Source organism: Heterodontus francisci, chromosome 4, assembly GCF_036365525.1.
Source record: "Heterodontus francisci isolate sHetFra1 chromosome 4, sHetFra1.hap1, whole genome shotgun sequence".
Classification (NCBI taxonomy): domain Eukaryota; kingdom Metazoa; phylum Chordata; class Chondrichthyes; order Heterodontiformes; family Heterodontidae; genus Heterodontus; species Heterodontus francisci.
Window position 1 is genome coordinate 116,521,372 of NC_090374.1, and position 22,237 is coordinate 116,543,608.

Here is a 22,237-nt window from a genome sequence, read left to right on the forward strand (position 1 = left end):
CCTTCGGCCCAGCGAGTCTGTGCCGACCATCCACCACCCATTTATACTAATCCTATACTAATCCCATATTCCTACCACATCCCCACCTGTCCCTATATATTTCCCTACCACCTACCTCTACTAGGGGCAATTTATAATGGCCAATTAACCTATCAACCTGCAAGTCTTTGGCATGTGGGAGGAAACCGGAGCACCCGGAGGAAACCCACGCAGACACAGGGAGAACTTGCAAACTCCGCACAGGCAGTACCCAGAATTGAACCCGGGTCCCTGGAGCTGTGAGGCTGCGGTACTAACCACTGCGCCGCCAATCTCACATTTATCCACATCATACTGCATCTGCCATGCATTTGCCCACTCAACTTGTCCAAATCACCCTGAAGCCTCTCTGCATCCTCCTCACAACTCACCCTCCCACTCAGTTTTGTCATCTGCAAATTTGGAGATATTACATTTAGTTCCCTCATCTAAATCATTCATATATATTGTGAATAGCTGGGGTCCTAGCACCAATCCCTGCAGTACCCCACTAATCACTGCCTGCCATTCGGAAAAAGACCCATTTATCCCTATTCTTTGTTTCCTGTCTGCCAACCAATTTTCTATCCATCGCAATACAATCCCATGCGCTTTAATTTTACACGCTAGTCTCTTATGTGGGACTTTGTCGAATGCCTTCTGAAAGTTCAAATAAACCACATCTACTGGCTGTCCCTCATCAACTCTACTAGTTACATCCTTGAAGAATTCTAGTAGATTTGTCAAGCATGATTTCTCTTCCCATGATTTCGCAAATCCATGCTGACTCTGCTCAATTCTATCACTGTTCTCCAAGTGCTCTGCTATAAAATCTTTGATAATGGACTCTAGAATTTTCCCCACTACTGACGTCAGGCTGACCGGTCTATAATTCCCTGTTTTCTCTCTACCTCCCTTTTTAAATAGTGGGGTTACATTAGTTACCCTCCAATCTGTAGGAACTGTTCCAAAGCCTATAGAATCTTGGAAGTTGACCACCAATGCATCCACTATTTCTAGGGCCACTTCCTTAAGTACTCTGGGATGCATACCATCAGGCCCTGGGGATTTATCGGCCTTCAATCCCATCAATTTCCCCAACACCATTTCTCTACTAATACTGATTTCCTTCAGTTCCTCCCTCTCACTAAACCCTGTTTTCCCCAATATTTCTGGTATGATACTTGTGTCCTCCTTTGTGAAGACAGAACCAAAGTATGCATTTAGTTGGTCAGCCATTTCTTTGTTCCCCATAATAAATTCCCCTGTTTCTGACTGTAAGGGACCTACATTTGTCTTCACCAATCTTTCTCTCTTCACATACCTATATACGGTCAGAGAGATCGAGGCCAGCGATGGAGCGGTGTCAGCTGGAGGAGCCTAAGCTCCGGGTTTTGGAGCTTCTGCAGCAGATGACATCACTAAGGTGCATCCTCTTGGCTGAGAGCTACATGGATAGTACATTTCTGGAGGTGATTACCCCACAGCTCAAGAGTGAACAGGCAGAGTGGGAATACGTGACTGCCAGACAGTAAAGGAGGACCAGGCAGGCAACACAGAGTCCCCTGAATGTATCTGGCTCTCCAACCAGTATTTGGTTCTGAATACTAGTAAGGGTGATGATTCCTTTGTGGAGTATAGCCAGCGCCAAGTCCACAGCCCCATGGTTGGCTAAGCTGTACAGGAGTGAGGAGGAGGAAGATTGGGAAAGCAATATGGGAATTCTATAGTTAGGGGGACAGACTAGTGTTTCTGCAGCCATGGCTTGATTCCAGGATGGTATGTTGCCTCCTTGGTGCCAGGGTCCAGGATGCCTCTGAGTGGCTGCAGGACTGAGGGGGAAGAGTGAATAGCTGGAGGTCATGGCCCATATCAGTACCAACAACATAGACAGGAAAAGGGATGAGGTCCTGCCAACAGAGTTTAGGGAGCTAGGAAAGAGATTAATAAGCAGGACTTCAAATGTAATAATCACTGGATTACTCCCAGTGCCACCCGCTAGTGAGTATAGAAATAGGGGGATAGAGTAGATGAATGCGTGGCTGGAGAGATGGTGCAGGAGGTAGGGTTTAGACTCCTGGGATATTGGGACCAGCTCTGGGGGAGGTGGGACCTGTGCATGCCAGATGGATTGCACTTCAACAGAGCCAGGACCAATACCCTCAAGGGATGGTTTAATTGTGCTATGGGAGAGGGTTTAAGTTAAATCAGGCATATAAATAGTCAAAGGATAGTAAAAGGAGAGGTGGGGTTGATTAGGTACCAAAAAGGAGGCCTGTACATGGAAGCAGAGGGCATGGCTGAGGTTCTATATGAGCACTTTGTATCTGTCTTTACCAAAGAAGAGGGTGCTACCAAAGCCAGAATGAAAGAGGAAGTAGTTGAGATAGATAATAGGCCAAAAATAAATGAAGAAGCGGTACTAGAAATGCTGGCTGGATTTAAAGTTGATAAGCCATCAGGACTGGATGGGATGTATCTGAGCGAGCTGGCAGAAGTAAGAGTGGAAACTATGGAGTTACTCGCCACAATATTCAAATCCTCCTTAGTTATGGGGAGGTGCCAGAGGACTGGAAAAGTACAAATGTTATACACTTGTTCAAAAAAGGGTGCAGGGATAAACCCAGCAACTATAAGCCAGACAGTTTAACCTCATTGGCGGGAAAGCTTTTAGAAATAATAATCTGTGACAAAATTAACAGTCACCTGGACAAGTGTGGATTAATTAAGGAAAGCCAGCATGGATTTGTTAAAGGCATAAAGTAGCAGAGAGGGTTGATGAGCATAATGTGGTTGATGTGGTGTTTATGGACTTCCAAAAGGCATTTGATAAAGTGCCACATAACTGGGTTATCAGCAAAGTTGAAGCCAATGGAATAAAAGGGACAGTAGCAACATAGATACAAAGTTGGCTGAGTGACAGAAAACAGAGAGTAGTGATGAACGGTTGTTTTGGACTGGAGGAAGGTATATAGTGGGGTTCCGCAGGGGTCAGTACTAGGACCACTGCTGTTCTTGATATATATTAAGTATTAGGACTACTGCTTTTCTTGATATATAGTAATGCCTTTCACTCGGGTGTACAGGGCACAATTTCAAAATTTGCAGGTGACACAAAACTTGGAAGTATTTTGATCTGTGAGGAAGATAGTGATAGACTTCAAGAGTACATAGACCGCTGATGAAATGGGCAGACACATGGCAGATGAATTTTAATGCAAAGAAGTGGAAAGTGATGCATTTTGATTGGAAGAATGAGAAGAGGCAAACTAAAGGGTACAATTCTAAAGGCAGTGTAGGAACAGAGACCTGGTGGTATATGTGCACAAATTGTTGCATGTGGCAGGGCAGGTTGAGAAAGTGGTTAAAAGGCATTCAGGATCCTGAGCTTTATAAATAGATGCATAGAGTACAAAAGTAAGGAAGTTATGATGAACCTTTATAAAACTCTGATTCAACCTCAGTTGGAGTATTCTGTACAGTTCTGGTCACCATACTTTAGGAAGGATGTGGCTTTAGAGAGACGGCAGAAAATGGTTCTGAGGATGAGGGACTTCAGTTATGTGGATAGACAGGAGTATCTGTGCCGCTCTTCTTAGAGAAGGGAAAGTTGGGAGGAGATTTGATCGAGGTGTTCCGAACCATGAGGGAGTCTAGACAGAGAAGATAAAGAAAAACTGTTCCCATCGGCAGAAGGGTCGAAAACCAGAGGACATCCATTTAAAGTGATTGGCAAAAGAGCTAAAGGCAACAGGAGGAATTTTTTTATGCAGTGAGTGGCTACGAGGTGGAATGTACTGCCTGAGAGGTTGGTAGAGGCAAATTCAATTGTAGCTTTCAAAAGGGAATTGGATAAGCACCTGAAGGGAAAAACATTGCAGGGCTGCAGGAAAAGGGTGAGTGGGCATAGTTAAATTGCTCTCACAGAGAGCCAGCACAGATTCAATGGGCTGAATGGCCTCCTTATGCACTGATAATGAGCTGGCTGAGTAAAAAAGCCACTGACAGATGCATTGAACTTATCTCTGGCAATCCCGCCTGCCATCAAGCGCCACCATCCTGTCCCCTGCCCTCCAGCTCCCAGCACGTTGCAAACGTAAAATAGGGACCTTGGTGAGGAAGGTGAAAATGGAGGGAGGCTGAAAGGGATTTGGGGGAGGTAGTTCTTTGTGAAGATTTGATGTGTGGGACCATTCCCACCAGCCCCAGGATGACCCTGAAGGATTCAGCTGTGGAGGCACTGTATTTCTCAAGATGGTTAAGCCTTATTTCTCTGTGGACAACCAGTCATGTGCCAGATGCACTGGAATCATGCTGACACAAATGTTAGGAAATATAAGGGGAGAAATTCAGCTTCTGCCTTAAATGGGCCCAAATTGGTAGAGTGACGCACGTCCCGTCCACAGCCAACATTGAGAGGCCCAGTAAATCGTCCAGCTCCCATTCTGAGCCAGCTGACAAGTTGGATCTTGGAGGGTGGTGGCAGGGAGGGGGTGGTGCAGCAATCCAAGGGGGCCATAAACAGGCCTGCACCTGGCTGGAGTTTTTTTCTGGGCTTAGGAGAAGCACTCTGGCTGGCCCCCCCAAAAAATTGTAAACATTGAAAAATCTTCTATCTTTTGTGACTGACTTCCACAACCTCTGATTGATCCACTCAACACTTGCTACAACTAAATGAACTGTGCACAGTCCCACTTTCCCCATTTGTAACTTAAATTTGCATTTGGGATTCGACGATCAAGAATTCTGGTCAGAATGAGTGTCATCTATTGGAAATTCACTTATATATAACAAAATAATTCTTGCATAATGTATAATGCTGAAATACATTTCACACAATTAATTTTGAAATACAGATTGTTTCCATGCAAGAAAACATACCTGCTTACTTTTCAGAATGGTACACATCAAAGTAGGTTTAGTTTCTTAAAATTGACAGATTGATATGTGCTCCAATATTTAATTTCTTTTTGTTCCCTTTCAATTTAAATTCAGGCACATGGGGGCACAGTGTTCAGTCCCTGCACCTGAATGGTGAAGCCGATATTGGGCCTTGGGCTTCATTGTCACGAAGCCGGAGAGGTGCACATAGCTGCCAATGAAGCATAATTGAAAAGTAGACCTCGGGTAAATGCGGAACGGCGGGTGATCAGGTCAGGAAGGTTGGGCGATTGAGTTGTGAGAGGTGCATAGTCCGGTCCTGAAGGGTGGTCAGAGGGATGCAGATAGAACGGTGGCTGGAGAGGGAGGAGTAGCTCCACATTCAGATAAGTATATTTTAAACACTTATCTTGTTGATTGCAGCCTAACAGGTGGTTGCTTAAAAGAACCACCGCTGGGTGCATGTAGGCCTGGTTTTTATTTGTGCAGTTGGTGCCAGATGCCTCAGAGAAAACCTGGGGGGCCTCAAACAGGTGTTAGGCCTCATATTTGCATATGCAAAGGTTCAGTGCTTATTTCAGGCGTAGGCACCGCATGTAGATTTTTTGGCCTTTACCAATATAGTAAATATAGCACACTTATAGCCCATAATGAGTGTGCACTGCCTGCCTACAAAATGAGCACTGCACAGCTATATTTCTAGGCCCTGATATCTCAGTCTCTAATTGATGTGTCAATTTTCAAAATTATCTATGCACCATATTTTTTTCTAGTCTTACCGCATTCAGTCCTGATAAGTTCAAAACGGTTAGATTTTTCAAGCTGGTCACCATCTGTATCAAACAAGTGGTTGCAATGTTCGGGATTCTGCCAATGTTCAGGATCTGCAGGTTTGGGCACTCTCGCGCCATATAGCTCAAACCATGTACACTTAGTTCATGACATCCAAACACTTCCAGCTCTCTCAGACTGAGTGAGAAAACAAAGATAACAATTAGGTCTTGTGTGATAAAGGGCTTTTAATGGAAGTGATGCGAGTTTGGCCTTTGCTGCTCTTGAATAAAACTAAGTGCTACATGCACACAAAAGGCCTAAGTTAAAAGCAAAATACTGCGGATGCTGGAGTTTCTCTCTCCACCAATGCTGCGTATTTCCAGCACTTTCTGTTTTTATTATAGGCCCGCGTTAATGAGTGGCTAACAGTCATGAGCTGTTATTCGCATACTAATTAAAATATGAGCAAAAGCAAGAGTTGATCTTATAAAATCATGCTTTAACAGAGAGACCCGCTTGCCAGGACTGCATATCAAGAAATTGCAGGTGCTCTCTCCATTATTTTTCATTCATCGATTTCATAAATCTACTCTTAAATGTCAGCAGTTACAACACTGCTGGATCTGATACATTAAAAATCTTTGAAATTGATTGTCAACTTGTGGGGTAAATATATCTTCTGTTTTGGAAATTTGTCTTCATCATAGGCCATTCCACTTGGTGTCATATTTGAAATATGTCCTACTATGTGTCCACTTAACACCATCTTCCTGTCTACAGTTGACTGGCAAAAATATGAGAATTGTCAGTTTTTCCACACCCTTAGGAAACTGTAGTATTCCACCACCATTTCATTTAACATTGGTCCCAACTGCTATTGGATATCGATCTGGTCAATAAAACTCTCCATTCTGAAAAAGTTAGATTATGCAGCTTTTGCAAAGTTGCTTAAATCACTGATGGTAGTGAAAATGATGGGGAAGGTTTACTATGTACACTGATTGTAGTGAAAATGATGGGGAAGGTTTACTATGTACACTGATTGTAGTGAAAATGATGGGGAAGGTTTACTATGTACATTATTATACCCTCATTTGAGCATTAATTTTTCATATACTTTCACAAAAGGTGCTGAAAATCCAATTTTCAAGATCATATTCACCAAGGTAATACATCAATACAACTACCACTATTGAATGCAGCCATATATTTTATTGAACATAGAAAGCTGGCAAGCCATAATGAGGCCTTTCTAAATTATGGGAAAGATCGAAATAGAATCAGGAACTTTAAAATATCATGAAAGACAGTTTGAGCGTAAATTCCCATTTTTGAGTGTCTTCACAACAGTGAGACTGCAATAGACGCCTTAAGAAACTTGGAAGTAATCTCTCCAGAAAATGTGATACTTTTAAATATTTCAATAACCAAACTAAATCTTCTATGGAGCTTGGTATACAGTTACAAATACTGGAACTTCATTTACTATTAACAAGTCTTCTAAAATACTTAGAGGCTCATTGGCTATTTCTGGGCTGAAACTACAAATCTTTGTATTTTCATAGGGTCAATGTGATTATCGTGAAAGAGACACTGATCACATGAGTTCACTGTGTCTCATATTCATGATTTGCTTTAACCGCTTCTGCAACTATTACCTTAGTCATATTGTTGAAAATTTCTACAGTTCTTGTGAGAATGCAGACGCATCTGCAAGGAGCTGCTTCTTAACTTTTTCTTTACTTTAGCCCAACACTCCTGAACTTTGGCCACCCAGTACAGAGATGTGGGAGCATGGGAGGCAGGCAAGTCAAAGGACCTACTTGTTGGTCTTGTTACGATCAGGTGAAGAGAGGTCAAAAGGTTCCTATCTTGTCCCTCTCCTTGTTGACTGCAACAGGGTTTATTTCTGATAAACAGTGGATGTGCTTAATTCAGTGAATGTTTAACCCTTTATGTGCTATGATTATAAAAGAACCAATCGGACAGGTTTTCTTGAATTTAAACAAGAAAGAGTTAAGTTTATTGTACTTAAAATCAAAACCTGATCTAAGTAAAATCATAAACTATGCTCAAACTTTCGCACACACGCGCACACGCACACACAAGAATCACACACACAAATAGGTTACAGAGTGAACAGGATAGATTGGTTGGATTAGAGTCCAGAACAAATAAAAGAATATATAGCCTGTGGAGTCTGGTAATTCAGTTGTCTTCTGCTGAACTCGTGGTCCTGAAGTTTCTGGCTGGTAGAGGTAGCCACCTGGTTCAGAGTTTTCTTGGAGACAGTGATGTAGATGATTTTCTCCCTGGAGTCTCTGTCTGCAGCAATCATAAACTTGGATGTTTTGCAGCCCGCAGGCAGGGTTCAAAACTTACAGTGTTGCCTAGAATGAAACACAGACAAACTCCAAGTTTTCAAACAGATGGAGAGACTGTCATAATGATTGTCCCAGTGTACTGTCTTTTGCACTTTAATGAAATCCAAGTCTAAGCATTCCAATTTCTCTCAGTTCTTACTGTTTCAATGTTTACCCCTTGAAGTTCGTCTCCACGAGTGTTAATGTTCCAAGATGGCTTTGAATGTCTTGCTAATGAAGACTATACCAAGTAGTTCATTCAAACTGCTCGAGCCGTTGTTCTGGATGAGGGTGATGCAGACATGCGTCCCCACCTCAATACCTTGGAATGTGAGGTATTTCAATGCAAATTGCACTGGCCATCTTAGCTGCTTTCTTTTTAAAAGTTTAATTTAGATTTCCAACTGATGAATTAAAAATCATCATTCAGCGTGGCATGTTCATGATAGTCTTCTCCTGGACTTGACCAAAATGGCCATCTATAGGTCCAGAATGGATGCATCTCATGGGGTGACACTTTGGCTCACTGCTTTGCTTCTGTGGTCTTGTCTGTGCCTGGGTGGCCCTGGAGAGGGAGCATACGGTGTCCACCAGTATGCGCAAGGCTCTCCATGATTGTGATAAGATTCGTGAAATGAATATGTGGTGCAAAGACAGGTGTGGAAGAAGTGGGTTTCGGTTCGTGGGGTATGGGCACCAGTACTGGGAAGTGGGATCTGTACTGTTGGAATGGTCTATAGCCAAACCGTGCTGGGACCAGTCTTCTAGCAAGCCACATAACAAGGGAAGTAGAGAGGGCTTTAAACTAAATGGTGGGGGGGGGGGGGTGGGGGTAAGGGATCAAGACAGGGTAGATGTAGCAAACCAAGGGGTACAGTCAAGGCAGGAGAGCAGAGTCGTAATATGGGAAATGAAGGTCAGAGAGTGGAAAGAAAGGACAGCAAGAAAAAACCTAAGAACATACCAACAGTCAAGACTAGATGTTACAAAGATAAGAAAAAGACAAATCTAAAGGTTCTGCACATGAATGCACATAGCATTCATAACAAAGCAGACAAACTGACAGCACACGTTGAAGTAAATCAATATGATCTGATAGCCGTATGACACAGATTGGGACTTAAATATTGAACGGTATATGGCATTTAGGAAGGACAGGAAGATAGGAAAACGTGGAGGCTATTCTGTTAATTAATGATGGTATCAGTGCAATAGAGAGGGATGACTTAAGTTCAGGAGGCCAGGATGTAGAAGCAGTTTGGGTAGAAATGAGAAATTGTAAAGGCAAAGAAGTCACTTGTGGGAATGGCGTACAGGCCACCTAACATTAACCACACTGTAGGATGGGAGATAAAGGAAGAAATAATGGGAGCTTGTCAGAAAGGTACAGCGATAATTATAGGGGATTTTAACCTACATATAGACTGGAAAAATCAGATGCGCAGAGGTAGCCTAGCTAAGCAGTACATAGATTGTTTTCAGGAAAATTCCTTGGGAATAATACGTTCTGGACCCAACCAGAGAGCAGGCTATACTAGACCTGGTATTGTGCAATGAGATAGGATTAATTAATGACCTCATAGTTAAGGCACCCCTAGGCAGCAGCGGTCATAATATGATTGAATTTTACATTCGGTTTGAGGGAGAGAAGAGCGGGTCCAAGACTAGTATTTTAAACCTAAATAAATGCAATTATGAGGGCATGAAAGCAAAGCTAGCCAAAGTGAACTGGAAAATCAGATTAAGGGATAGGTCAATAGAGATACGGTGGCAGACATTTAGGGGGATATTTCAGAATAAACAGAATAGATACATTTCAACGAGAAAGAAAAATTCCAAGGGTAGGACCCGCCATCGTGGTTAACTAAAACAGTTAAAGATAGCATGGAACTTAAAGAAAAAGCGTACAAATGCGCAAAGATGGAAGGCAGGTCAGAAGACTGGAAAGAATATAAAGAACATCAAAGATTGATAAGGAAGGTAAAATTAGAGTATGAGAGAAAGCCAGCTAGAAATATAAAGACAGATAGTAAAAGTTTATATAGATATTTAAAAAAAGAAAAGAGTTAACGAAGTGAATGTGGTCCTATAAAAAGTGAGTCTGGGGAATTAACAATGGATAATAAGGAAATGGCAGATAAATTGAACAGATATTTTGCATCAGTCTACAATATTGAGGATATAAGTAACATCACAGAAATAGCTCTAAGTCAGGAAATGGAAGGGAGGGAGGAACTCAAGAAAATTACCATCACCAGGGAAGTGGTACTGAACAAATTGTTGAATCTGCGGGCTGACAAGTCCCCGGGTCCTGATGAACTTTATCCTAGGGTGTTAAAACAAGTGGCTAGTGAGATAATTGATGCATTAGTTTTAATTTTCCAAAATTCCCTAGATTCGGGGAAGGTTCCTTTAGATTGAAAAATAACTAATGTAACTCCTTTATTCAAAAAGGGAGGGAGACAGAAAGGAGGAAACTACAGGCCAGTTAGCTTAGTATCTGTCAGAGGAAAAATGTTTGAAGCTATTATTAAAGATGGTATAGCAAGGCACTTAGAAAAATTCAAGGTAATCAGGCAGAGTCAACATTTACACCTTCTCCTTCGTTATCTCTTGCCCCACCCCCACTTTACTTGCTTATAACCTTTTACATTTCTAATATTTGCTAGTTCCGAAGAAGGGTCACTGACCTGAAATGTTAACGCTGCATCTCTCTCCACAGATGCTGCCAGACCTGCTGAGTATTTCCAGCATTTCTTGTTTTTATTTCAGATTTCCAGCATCCGCAGTATTTTGCTTTTATTTTAGTGTTTAGTTCACTGCCACTTCTCTTCCAGGAATGCCTACCTTGAAGAAGTTCTGTTCTTCTCTCCGACGGGATTTTCATTTGTCCTTTTCACCTTGTTCACCTTCATTGCTCTCTATTTCCCTCCTAGTGTTTGATAGTGTCTACCAAAACTCGTTTTCACAGCCACATCTCTTTCCTCAGTGACTGTTTCCAGCCCCGACTTATTCCACATGGATTCCAACTGCAGTTTCACCCATCATGTTTTGAATCCACCCAGGATTACAGGTATCTCCGAGAAATACAACGTGCCTCGGACTGCTATTCTCACCGCATCCTGAGATCCACACTCAGTGCTATGCATCGCCACATGCACACCCTAAACCTCTCTCTCCAGCAGCACCGTCTCACCTTATCTCAGAGCTGTTCTACTCCGCAGTTTCATTTCATCCTTCATCTCATCTGACGCATTAACAAAAAACTTTTTTTCTTCCTTTCAGGTGTCAAGGAACGCAAGCTCCAGCAGCTGATGGGGACTAATGCCCCTCCAGATCCTTCTTCGCCTTCACTTCCCTCTGACCCCACCCCTTCTGATCTGACCCCTTGCCGTGTATTCACTATACCCTCTGACCTCCCTCTCTCTGATGCTGAACGTTCTGTACTCAGCAAAGGTCTCAGTTTTATCCCCTTACACCCCCACCTCAATGAATTTCACACTCGGCATGACGTTGAGCTCTTCTTCCGTCGCCTCCGCCTCCGGGCTCACTTCTTTGACCAGGAGTCCTTCCCCCGATCAGTAGACCCATTCATCCGCCTCCAGCATTCTCCCTCTACCTGGACCTCTCCCCCGGCCTCTTCCCCGCTCTTGATCTTTTCATTGAAAACTGTCGAAGCGACATTGGTCATCTCAATTTCTCTGTCCCCCTAACTCACTCTAATCTGTCCCCCTCTGAACTTGAGGCACTCCGTTCTCTCAGGTCTAACCCTGACATGGTCATCTAACCTGCAGACAAGGGTAGTGCTGTTGTTGTATGGCGTACCGACCTCTACCTTGCAGAGGCTCAGCGCCAACTCTCAGACACTTCTTCCTACCCCCCTCTGGACCATGACCCCACCACCGAACATCAAGCTACTGTTCACAGGACTGTCACTGACCTCATCTCCTCGGGAGATCTTCCCTCTACAGCTTCCAACCTCATAGTCCCACAACCCCGGACAGCCCGCTTCTACCTCCTTCCCAAAATTCACAAACAGGACTGTCCCGGCAGATCCATTGTTTCAGCCTGTTCCTGCCCCACTGAACTTACTTCTTCCTATCTTGACTCTATCTTTTCTCCTCTGGTCCAGTCTCTTCCCACCTATATCCGTGACTCTTCTGACGCCCTACGTCATTTTGACAATTTCCAGTTTCCTGGCCCCAAACGCCTTCCCTTCACTATGGACGTCCAATCTCTCTACACTTCCATCCCCCGCCAGGACAGTTTGAGGGCTCGCCACTTCTTCCTTGAACAGAGGCCCAACCAGTCCCCATCCACCACCACCCTCCTCCGCCTGGCTGAACTTGTTCTCACATTGAACAACTTCTCCTGAAGGAGAATTCTGAAGGAGAGAATCTATCTCCACTTGGAGAGGCAAAATTTGATTAGGAATAATCAGCATGGCTTTGTCAGAGGTAGGTCATGCCGAACAAATTTGTTTGAATTTTTTGAGCATGTAACCAGGTGTGTAGATGAGGGTAGTGCAGTTGATGTAGTTTACATGGATTTCAGCAAAGCCTTTGACAAGGTCCCACATGGGAGATTTATCAAGAAAACAAATGCACATGGGATACAGGGTAACTTGATAAGGTGGATTCAAAATTGGCTTAGTGTAGGAGACAAAGAGTGATGACAGGCGGCTGTTTTAGTGACTGGAAGCCAGAGTCCAGTGGCGTACCACAGGGATCTGTGCTGGGTCCCCTATTGTTTGTCATTTATATAAACGACATAGATGACTATGTGGGGGGGTAGGATCAGTAAGTTCGCGGATGACACAAAGATTGGCCAAGTGGTTAACAGTGAGGTTGAGTGTCTTGGGTTACAGGAAGATATAGACAGGATGGTCAAATGGGCAGAAAAGTGGCAGATGAAATTTAACCCTGAAAAGTGTGAGGTGATACACTTTGGATGGAGTAATGTGACATGAAAGTACTCAATGAATGGCCTGACACTGGGAAGTTCCGAGGAACAAAGGGACCTTGGCGTGTTTGTCCATAGATCTCTGAAGGCAGAAGGGCAGGTTAATAGGGTAGTGAAAAAGGCAGATGGGACACTTGCCTTTATCAATCGAGGCATAAATTACAAAAACAGAGAGGTCATGTTGGAGTTGTATAGAACTTTGGTAAGGCCACAGCTGGAGTACTGTGTCGCCACATTATAGGAAGGATGTGATTGCACTGGAGGGGGTGCAGAGGCGATTCACCAGGATGTTATCTGGGATGGAACATTAAGCTATGAAGAGAAGTTGGATAGGCTTGGGTTGTTTTCGCTGGAGCAGAGAAGACTGAGGGGTGACCTGATCGAGGTGTACAAGATTATGAGGGGCATGGACAGGGTGGATAGAGAGCAGCTGTTCCCCTTCGTCAGTTACGAAGGGACACAAGTTTAAGGTGAGAGGCAGGAGGTTTCAGGGGGATTTGAGGAAGAACTTTTTTACCCAGAGGTTGGTGACGGTCTGGAATGCCCTGCCTGGGAGGGTGGTAGAGGCGGGTTGCCTCACATCCTTTAAAAAGTATCTGGATGAGCACTTGGCACGTCATAACATTCAAGGAGAAGGGTCACTGACCCGAAACGTTAACTCTGCTTCTCTCTCCACACATGCTGCCAGACCTGCTGAGTATTTCCAGCATTTCTTCTTTTTATAACATTCAAGGCTATGGGCCAAGTGCTGGCAAATGGGATTAGGTAGACAGGTCAGGTGTCTTTAATGCATCGGTGCAGACTCGATGGGCCGAAGGGCCTCTTCTGCACTGTATTATTCTGTGATTCTGTGATCCTTCAACTCCACTCACTTCCTTCAAGTAAAAGGTGTTGCAATGGGTACCCGCATGGGTCCTAGTTATGCCTGTCTTTTTATGGGATATGTCGAACATTCCTTGTTCCAGTCCTACTCAGGCCCACTCCCCCAACTCTTTTTCCGGTACATTGATGACTGTATCGGTGCTGTTTCCTGTTCCCACCCCAAACTGGAAAACTTTATCAACTTTGCTTCTAATTTCCACCCTTCTCTCACCTTTACATGGTCCATCTCCGACACTTCCCTTCCCTTCCTCGACTTCTCTATCTCCATCTCTGGTGATAGGCTGTCTACTAATATTCATTATAAGCCCACTGACTCCCATAGCTACCTCGACTACACTTCCTCACACCCTGCTTCCTGTAAGGATTCCATTCCATTCTCCCAGTTTCTCCGTCTCCGACACACCTGCTCTGATGATGCTACCTTCCATGACAGCGCTTCTGATATGTCTTCCTTTTTCCTCAACCGAGGATTCCCCCCCACTGTCGTTGACAGGGCCCTCAACCGTGTCCGGCCCATTTTTCGCACCTCTACCTTCACCCCTTCCCCTCCCTCCCAGAACCGCGACAGGGTTCCCCTTGTCCTCACTTTCCACCCCATCAGCCTCCATATCCAAAGGATCATCCTCTCCATTTCCGCCACCTCCAGCATGATGCCACTACCAAACGCATCTTCCCCTCCCTTCCCCCGTCAGCATTCCGAAGGGATCGTTTCCTCCGTGACACCCTGGTCCACTCCTCCATTACCCCCACCACCTCGTCCCCTTCCCATGGCACCTTCCCCTGCAATCGCAGGAGGTAATACCTGCCCATTTACCTCCTCTCTCCTCACTATCCCAGGCCCCAAACACTCCTTTCAGGTGAAGCAGCGATTTACTTGTACTTCTTTCAATGTAATATACTGTATTCTCTGCTCACAATGTGGTCTCAACACTGGGGAGACCAAACGCAGACTGGGTGATCGCTTTGCGGAACACCTCTGCTCAGTCCGCAAGCAGGACCCCGAGCTTCCGGTTGCTTGCCATTTCAGCACTTCCCCCTGCTCTCCTCGTCACATCTCTGTCCTTAGATTTCTGCAGTGTTCCAGTGAACAGCAACGCAAGCTTGAGGAACAGCATCTCATTTACCGATTAGGCACACTACAGCCTGCCGGACTGAACATTGAGATCAATAATTTCAGAGCATGACAGGCTCCATTTTACTTTTATTTTCAGTTTTTTTTTTCTTTTTCCTTTTTTTAATATATTTTTTGTGTTTATTTTATTTTATTTCATCTTAGTTCGTTCAGTTTGCTCACCCACTGCTTTTTTTTCATGTTTGTACTTGCAGCTGTTCAATTTTCAGTCTGTTAACAGCTTATCTGTACTAATGCTTTGTCTTTCAACACACCATTAACATATTGTTTGCCTTTGCTCCACAACCTTCTGGTCAGCTATTCTGTGACCTTGACCTATTTACACCTTCTTTGTAATCTCTTGCCCCACACCCGCTTTACTTGCTTATAACCTTTTACATTTCTAATATTTGCTAGTTCTAAAGAAGGGTCACAGACCTGAAACATTAACTCTGCTTCTATCTCCACAGATGCTGCCAGACCTGCTGAGTATTTCCAGCATTTCTTGTTTTTATTTCAGAGTCAACATGGTTTTGTAAAAGGGAAATCATGTTTAACCAATCTATTGGAGTTCTTTGAGGGAGTGACATGTGCTGTGGATAAAGGGGAACTGGTGGATGTATTGTACTTAGATTTCCAGAAGGCATTTGATAAGGTGCCACATCAAAGGTTATTGCAGAAAATAAAAGCTCATGGTGTAATGAGTAACATATTGGCATGGATAGAAGATTGGTTCGCTAACAGGAAACTGAGAGTCGGCATAAATGGGTCATTTTCTGTTTGGCAAGATGTAACGAGTGGTGTGCAACAGGGATCTGTGCTGGGGCCTCAACTTTTTACAATTTATATAAATGGCTTAGATGAAGGGACCGAAGGTATGGTTGCTAAATTTGCTGATGACACAAGGATAAGTAGGAAAGTAACGTGTGAAGAGGACATAAGGAGACTACAAAGTGATATAAATAGGTTAAGTGAGGGGGCAAAGACCTGGCAAATGGAGTATAATGTGGGAATGTGGGTAATTGTCCACATTGGCAGGAAGAATAAAAAAGAAGCATATTATCTAAATATAGGAACATAAGAACTAGGAGCAGGAGTAGACAATTCAGCCCCTCAAGCCTGTCCCGGCATTCAATACGATCATGGCTGATCTCATCTTGGCCTCAACTCCACTTTCCTGCCCGTTCTCCATAACCCTTCAACCCATTACTAATTAAAAATCTGTCTATCTCCTCCTTAAATTTACCCAATGTCGCGGCATCCACTGCACTCTGGAGTAGTGAATTCCATAGACTCATGACCCTTTGAGAGAAGTAATTTCTCCTCATCTCTGCTTTAAATCTGCCACCCCTTATCCTAAAACTATGATCTCTCGTTCTAGATTGCCCCACAAAAGGAAAGATCCTCTCTATGTCTACTTTGTCAATCCCCGAAATCATCTTATATACCTCAATTAGATCTCCTCTCATTCTTCTAAACTCCAGAGAGTAAAGGCCGAAACTGCTCAATCTCTCTTCATAAGACAAACCTCTCATCCCTGGAATCAATCTAGTGAACCTCCTCTGAACTGCCTCCAATGCAACTACATACCTCCTCAAGTAAGGGGACCAAAACTGTACGTAATACTCCAGGTGCGGTCTAGTTAATGCCTTGTACAGTTGCAGCAACACTTCCCTACTTCTATATTCTATTCCTTTAGCAATAAATGCCAAAATTCCATTTGCCTTCCTTATAACCTGCTGTAGCAGCAGGTTTCTGCGATTCATGCACGAGGACACCCAGATCCCTCTGCACTGAAGCACTCTGAAGTTTCTCTCCATTTAGATCATAATTTGCCTTTCTAGTCTTCCAACCAAAATGGATAACCTCACACATATCCACGTTAAACTCCATCTGCCAAATTTTGACTCATTCACCTAACCTATCCATATCCATTTGTAAATTTCTTATTTCTTTTTTGCAATTTACAATCCCACCTATTTTAATGTCATCTGCAAATTTGGCTAAAGTACCTTCTATCCCTGCATCCAAGTCATAGAGTCATAGAGTTGTACGGCATAGAAACAGGCCCTTCAGCCCACCGCGTCCATGTCGACCATAATGCCTAACTATACTAATCCCACCTGCCTGCATTAATTCCATATCCCTCTATGCCTCGCTCATTCAAGTACCTGTCCAGATGTCTCTTAAATGTTCCTGCCTCCACCATCTCCTCTGGCAGCTCCTTTCAGATAACCACTATTCTTTGTGTGGAAAATTTACCACATTGATCCCTTTTAAACCTCCTCCCTCTCACCTTAAATCTATGCCCTCTAGTTTTAGTCACCCCTACCATGGGAAACAGACTCTGGCTATCGGCCCTATCTGTGCCTCTCATAAATTTATATATCTCTATCATGCCCCTCTCAGCCTCCTTCACTCCAGGGAAAACAGACCCAGCCTATCCAATCTCTCTTTATAACTCAAGCCCTCCAAACCAGGCAACATCCTTGTGAATCTTTTCTGCACCCTCTCTACTTAATTACATCTTTCCTGTAGTGCGGCGACTAGAACTGCACACAGTACTCCAAATGCGGCCTAACCAACGTTACGTACAACTGTAACATGATGTCCCAACTCTTGTACTCAATGCCAGGCCGATGAAGACAAGCATGCCATATGCCTTCTTCACTACCCCGTCTACCTGTGTTGCCACTTTCAGGGAACTATGTACTTGCACCCCAAGGTCTCTCTGCTCAACAACACTCCCCAGGGCCCTGCCATTCACTGTATATGTCCTGCCCTGGTTTAACTTCCCAAAATGCATCACTTCGCACTTGTCTGCGTTAAATTCCATTTGCCAATCCCTTGCCCACTTTCCCAGTTGATCTATATCCTGTTGTAACGTAAGACAACCTTCTTCACTGTCCACTATACCACCAAATTTGGTGTCATCTGCAAAATTACTAATCATGCCCCTTATATTCACAGCAAATCATTCATATATATGACAAACAACAGAGGGCCCAGCACAGATCCCTGTGGCACACCACTGGTCACCTGCCTCCAATCTGAAAAACAACCCTCCTCTACCACCCTCTGCCTCCTATCACCAAGCCAATTTTGCATCCAATTGGCTAGCTCACCCTGGATCCCATGTGTTCGAACCTTCTGGACCATGCGGGACCTTGTCAAAGGCCTTGCTAAAGTCCATGTAGACCACGTCCATTGCCCTGTCCTCGTCAATCCTCCTGGTCACCTCCTCAAAAAATTCAATCAAATTCGTGAGACATGATTTCCCACGCACAAAGCCATGCTGACTATCCCCAATCAGACCATGCCTTTCCAAATGCATATAAATCCTGTCTCTCAGAATCCCTTCCAATAACTTTCCCACCAATGATGTAAGGCTCACCAACCTGTAGTTCCCTGGCATATCCCTGCTGCCCTTCTTAAATAAAGGAACAACATTAGTTATCCTCCAGTCTTCCGGTACCTCACCCGTGGTGAACGATGATACAAAAATCTCTGCCAGGGCCCCAGCAATTTCCTCCCTTGCTTCCCATAGCATCCGAGGATACCCTGGTCAGGCCCTAGGGATTTATCCACCTTAATGCGCTTCAAAACCTCCAACACCTCCTCCTTTGTAATGTTAATATGCTCCAGGATATCGGTGTTCCCTCCCTTGAACTCACTAGCTTCCATGACCTTCTCCACGGTAAATACAGACGAGAAGTATTTATTTAAGACCTCGCCCATTTCCCGTGGCTCCACACATAGATTACCACACTGATCCTTAAGGGGACCTACTCTCTCCCTAGCTACCCTTTTACTCTTAATATACTTATAAAATCTTTTAGGATTCTCCTTTATCTTATCTGCCAGGGAAATCTCATGGTCCCTTTTCGCCCTCCTAATTTCCTTCTTAAGTGTACTCCTACATCCCCTATACTCCTCGAGGGACTCGTTTGATCCCAGCTGCCTATACCTGACATATGCCTCCTTCTTTGTCCTGACCAGACCCTCAATATCTCTCGTCAACCAAGGTTCCCTAAACTTGCCAGCCTTGCCCTTCCATCTAACAGGAACATGCCGGCCCTGACCTCTTCCTATCTCACTTTTAAAAGCCTCCCACTTGCCAGACGTCCCTTTACCTGTAAACAGCCTCTCCCATTCAACTTTTGAGAGCTCCTGTCTGATGCCATCGAAATTAGCCTTCCCCCAGTTTAGGACTTCAACCTGAGGACCAGTCCTATCCTTTTCCATAACTATCTTGAAGCTAATAGAGTTATGGTCACTGGTCCCAAAGTGCTCCCCCACTGACACATCAACCACCTGCCTTATTTCCTAAGAGGAGATCGAGTGTAATCCCTTCTCTAGTAGGGCCATCCATATACTGCTTCAGAAAACTATCCTTGACACACTTAACAAATTCTTCCCCATCTGATCCCTTAGCACTAAGGCAATCCCAGTCAATATTATGGAAGTTAAAATCACCCACGATTACAACCCTATATTTCCTACACCTATCTGTGATTTCCCTACATATATGCTCCTCCAATTTCCTCTGACTATTGGGGGGCTTATAGTACAATCCCATCAAAGTGATCACTCCTTTCTTATTTCTAAGTTCTACCCATATGGCCTTGCTGGACATTCCCCCCAGGATATCCTCTCTAAGTACTGCCGTGATGTCCTCCCGAATCAATAGTGCAACTCCCCCTCCTCTCTTACCTCCACCTCTATCATGCCGGAAGCATCAGTACCCCGGAACATTGAGCTGCCAGTCCTGCCCATCCCTCAACCACATTCCTGTAATAGCTATAATATCACAATCCCATGTACCAATCCATGCTCTGAGTTAATCTGCCTTACCTGTAAGGCTTCTTGCATTAAAGTAAATGCAGTTTAGCCTACCAGACCTTCCACACTCCCTATCCTGCCGCTGCCTGGCCTGCCTACTGGACTTGCTTGCTTTAAGCTCTACATTTGCCTCATGTGACAGACTACTCCTTTGGGTCCCACCCCCCTGCCAGACTAGTTTAAACCCTCCCAAGTAGTACTAGCAAACCTCCCCGCAAGGATATTGGTCCCCTTCCAGTTCAGATGCAACCAGTCCCTCTTGTACAGGTCACCTCTGCACCCGAAGAGATCCCAATGATCCAAGCAGCTGAAGCCCTCCCGCCTACACCAGCTCTTCAGCCACGCATTCATTTGCCTTATTCCTCTATTCCTACCCTCACTAGCAAGTGGCACAGGGAGTAATCCTGAGATTACAACCCTCGAGGTCCTGCTTTTTAACCTTCTGCCTAACTCCCTATATTCACTTTGCAGGACCTCATCTCTCTTCCTGCCTATGTCGTTAGTACCAATATGGACCACAAACTCTGGTTGCTCACCCTCCCCTTTCAGAATGTCCTGCAGCCGCTCCGAGGCATCCTTGACCCTAGCACCAGGGAGGCAACATACCATCCTAGAGTCTCATTTGCGGCCACAGAAATGCCTATCTGCACCCCTTACAATAGAATCCCCTATCACTATAGCTCTTCCAACCCTTTTCCTCCCCTGCTGTGCAGCAGAGCCCTCTGTGGTGCCACGAACTTGGCTGTTGCTGGTTCCCCTGGGAGGTCATCCCCCCCAACAGTATCCAAAGCGGTATATCTGTTGGAGAGGGGGATGGCCACAGGGGAATCCTGCACTACCTGCCTGTGCCTACTATTCTGTCTGGTGGTCACCCATCCCTTTTCTGCCTGTGCAGCCATTACCTGTGGTGTGACCACCTCACTAAACATGCTATCCACGACGTCCTCAGTATCGCGGATGTTCCACAAAGAATCCACCCGCAGCTCCAGCTCCATAATGCGAGTAGCCAGTAGCTGCAGATGGATACACTTCCTGCACACATGGTCGTCAGGGACACTGGAAGCATCCCTGACATCCCACATAGCGCAGGAGGAGCATATCACGGGGCTGAGCTCTCCTGTCATGACTTACCATTAGATTAATTAGTTACTCCTTTAATTAAAAAATACTAATTACACTAGGGGCCTTGTTCTACCCAATCTAATCTAAAGTCCTTAATAAGCTACACTGAATTTTAAAAAAACACTTTATTAGGACTCACCTTATCACCAGAGGTTTTTTTTTCAACAAAAAAACTCCCTTTTTTTAAGGTATTTAAATGCACTAACAGCAGTGACTCACCAACCAATCAGCCTGCAGCTCTCCTCTGACGTAATTGGTTTTGTTTTCAAAACTCCGGCGCGCTGGAAGAGCTCCTCTCTGCTCCCAGTAATATAGATTGTAAATAGTTGGGGCCCAAGGACCGAACCCTGTTGCACCCCACTAGTTACATCTTGCCCACTAGAAAAAGACCCATTTATCCGGATTCTCTGTTTTCTGTTGGTTAGCCAATCCTCTACCCAAGCTAATAAATTACCCCTAACCCCATGTGATCTTACCTTGTGTATTAAACTTCTGTGCGGCACCTTATCAAATGCCTTCTGGAAGTCCAGATATACAACATCTACAGGATCCCCATTATCCACTTTGCTTGTTACCGCTTTGAAGAACTCTAGCAAATTAGTCGAACACGATTTACCATTCATAAAACCATGCTGACTCTGATGGATTGCGTTTTGACTTTCTAAATGTCCTGTTATTACTTCCTTAATAACAGATTCTAACAATTTCCCAATGACAGATGTTAAACTAACTGGTCTATAGTTTCCTACTTTCTGCCTCCCTCCCTTTTTGAATAAGGGCGTTATATTAGCTTTTTTCCAATCCACTGGAACCTTTCCGGCATACAGGGAATTTTGGAATATTATAACCAATGGATCCACTATCACCGCTGCCACTTCCTTTAAGACCCTAGGATGTAGGCCATCAGGCCCTGGGGACTTGTATGCCTTCAATCCCAATAGTTTGCTCAGTACTTTTTTCCTAGTGATGATGATTTTTCTAAATTCCCCTCTTTCTATAACCTCTGCATTACCTGGTACTATTGGGATGGTACTAGTGTCCTCCACTGTGAAAACTGAGGCAAAATACTGATTTAATGTCTCCGCCATTTCTGTGTTTCTGTATTAGCTCCCCAGTCTCATCCTTCAAGGGACCAACATTCACTTTAGCTACTCTCTTCCCTTTTATATACTTATAGAAGCTTTTGCTATCCGTTTTTATATTTTGCGCTATTTTTCTTTTATAATTTACCTTTGCTTTTTTTATTACTTTTTAGTAACCCTTTGTTGATCTTTAAAAGTTT

At 44.2% G+C, this 22,237-nt stretch overlaps 1 protein-coding gene across 2 annotated transcripts in view; it reads right to left on the reverse strand.

Moving 5' to 3' along the window:
* Positions 1 to 22,237, reverse strand: part of LOC137369202 (uncharacterized) — a 267,684-nt gene that overhangs the window by 59,784 nt on the left and 185,663 nt on the right. The window contains exon 12 of one of the 2 annotated variants that reach the window (XM_068030014.1): positions 5,679 to 5,868. In XM_068030014.1, coding sequence (XP_067886115.1) covers positions 5,679 to 5,868 — 190 coding nt within the window. Of the gene's footprint in view, positions 1 to 5,678; positions 5,869 to 7,995; positions 8,064 to 22,237 lie in introns of those variants that run through there. The other variant, XM_068030015.1, reaches the window with a different exon arrangement.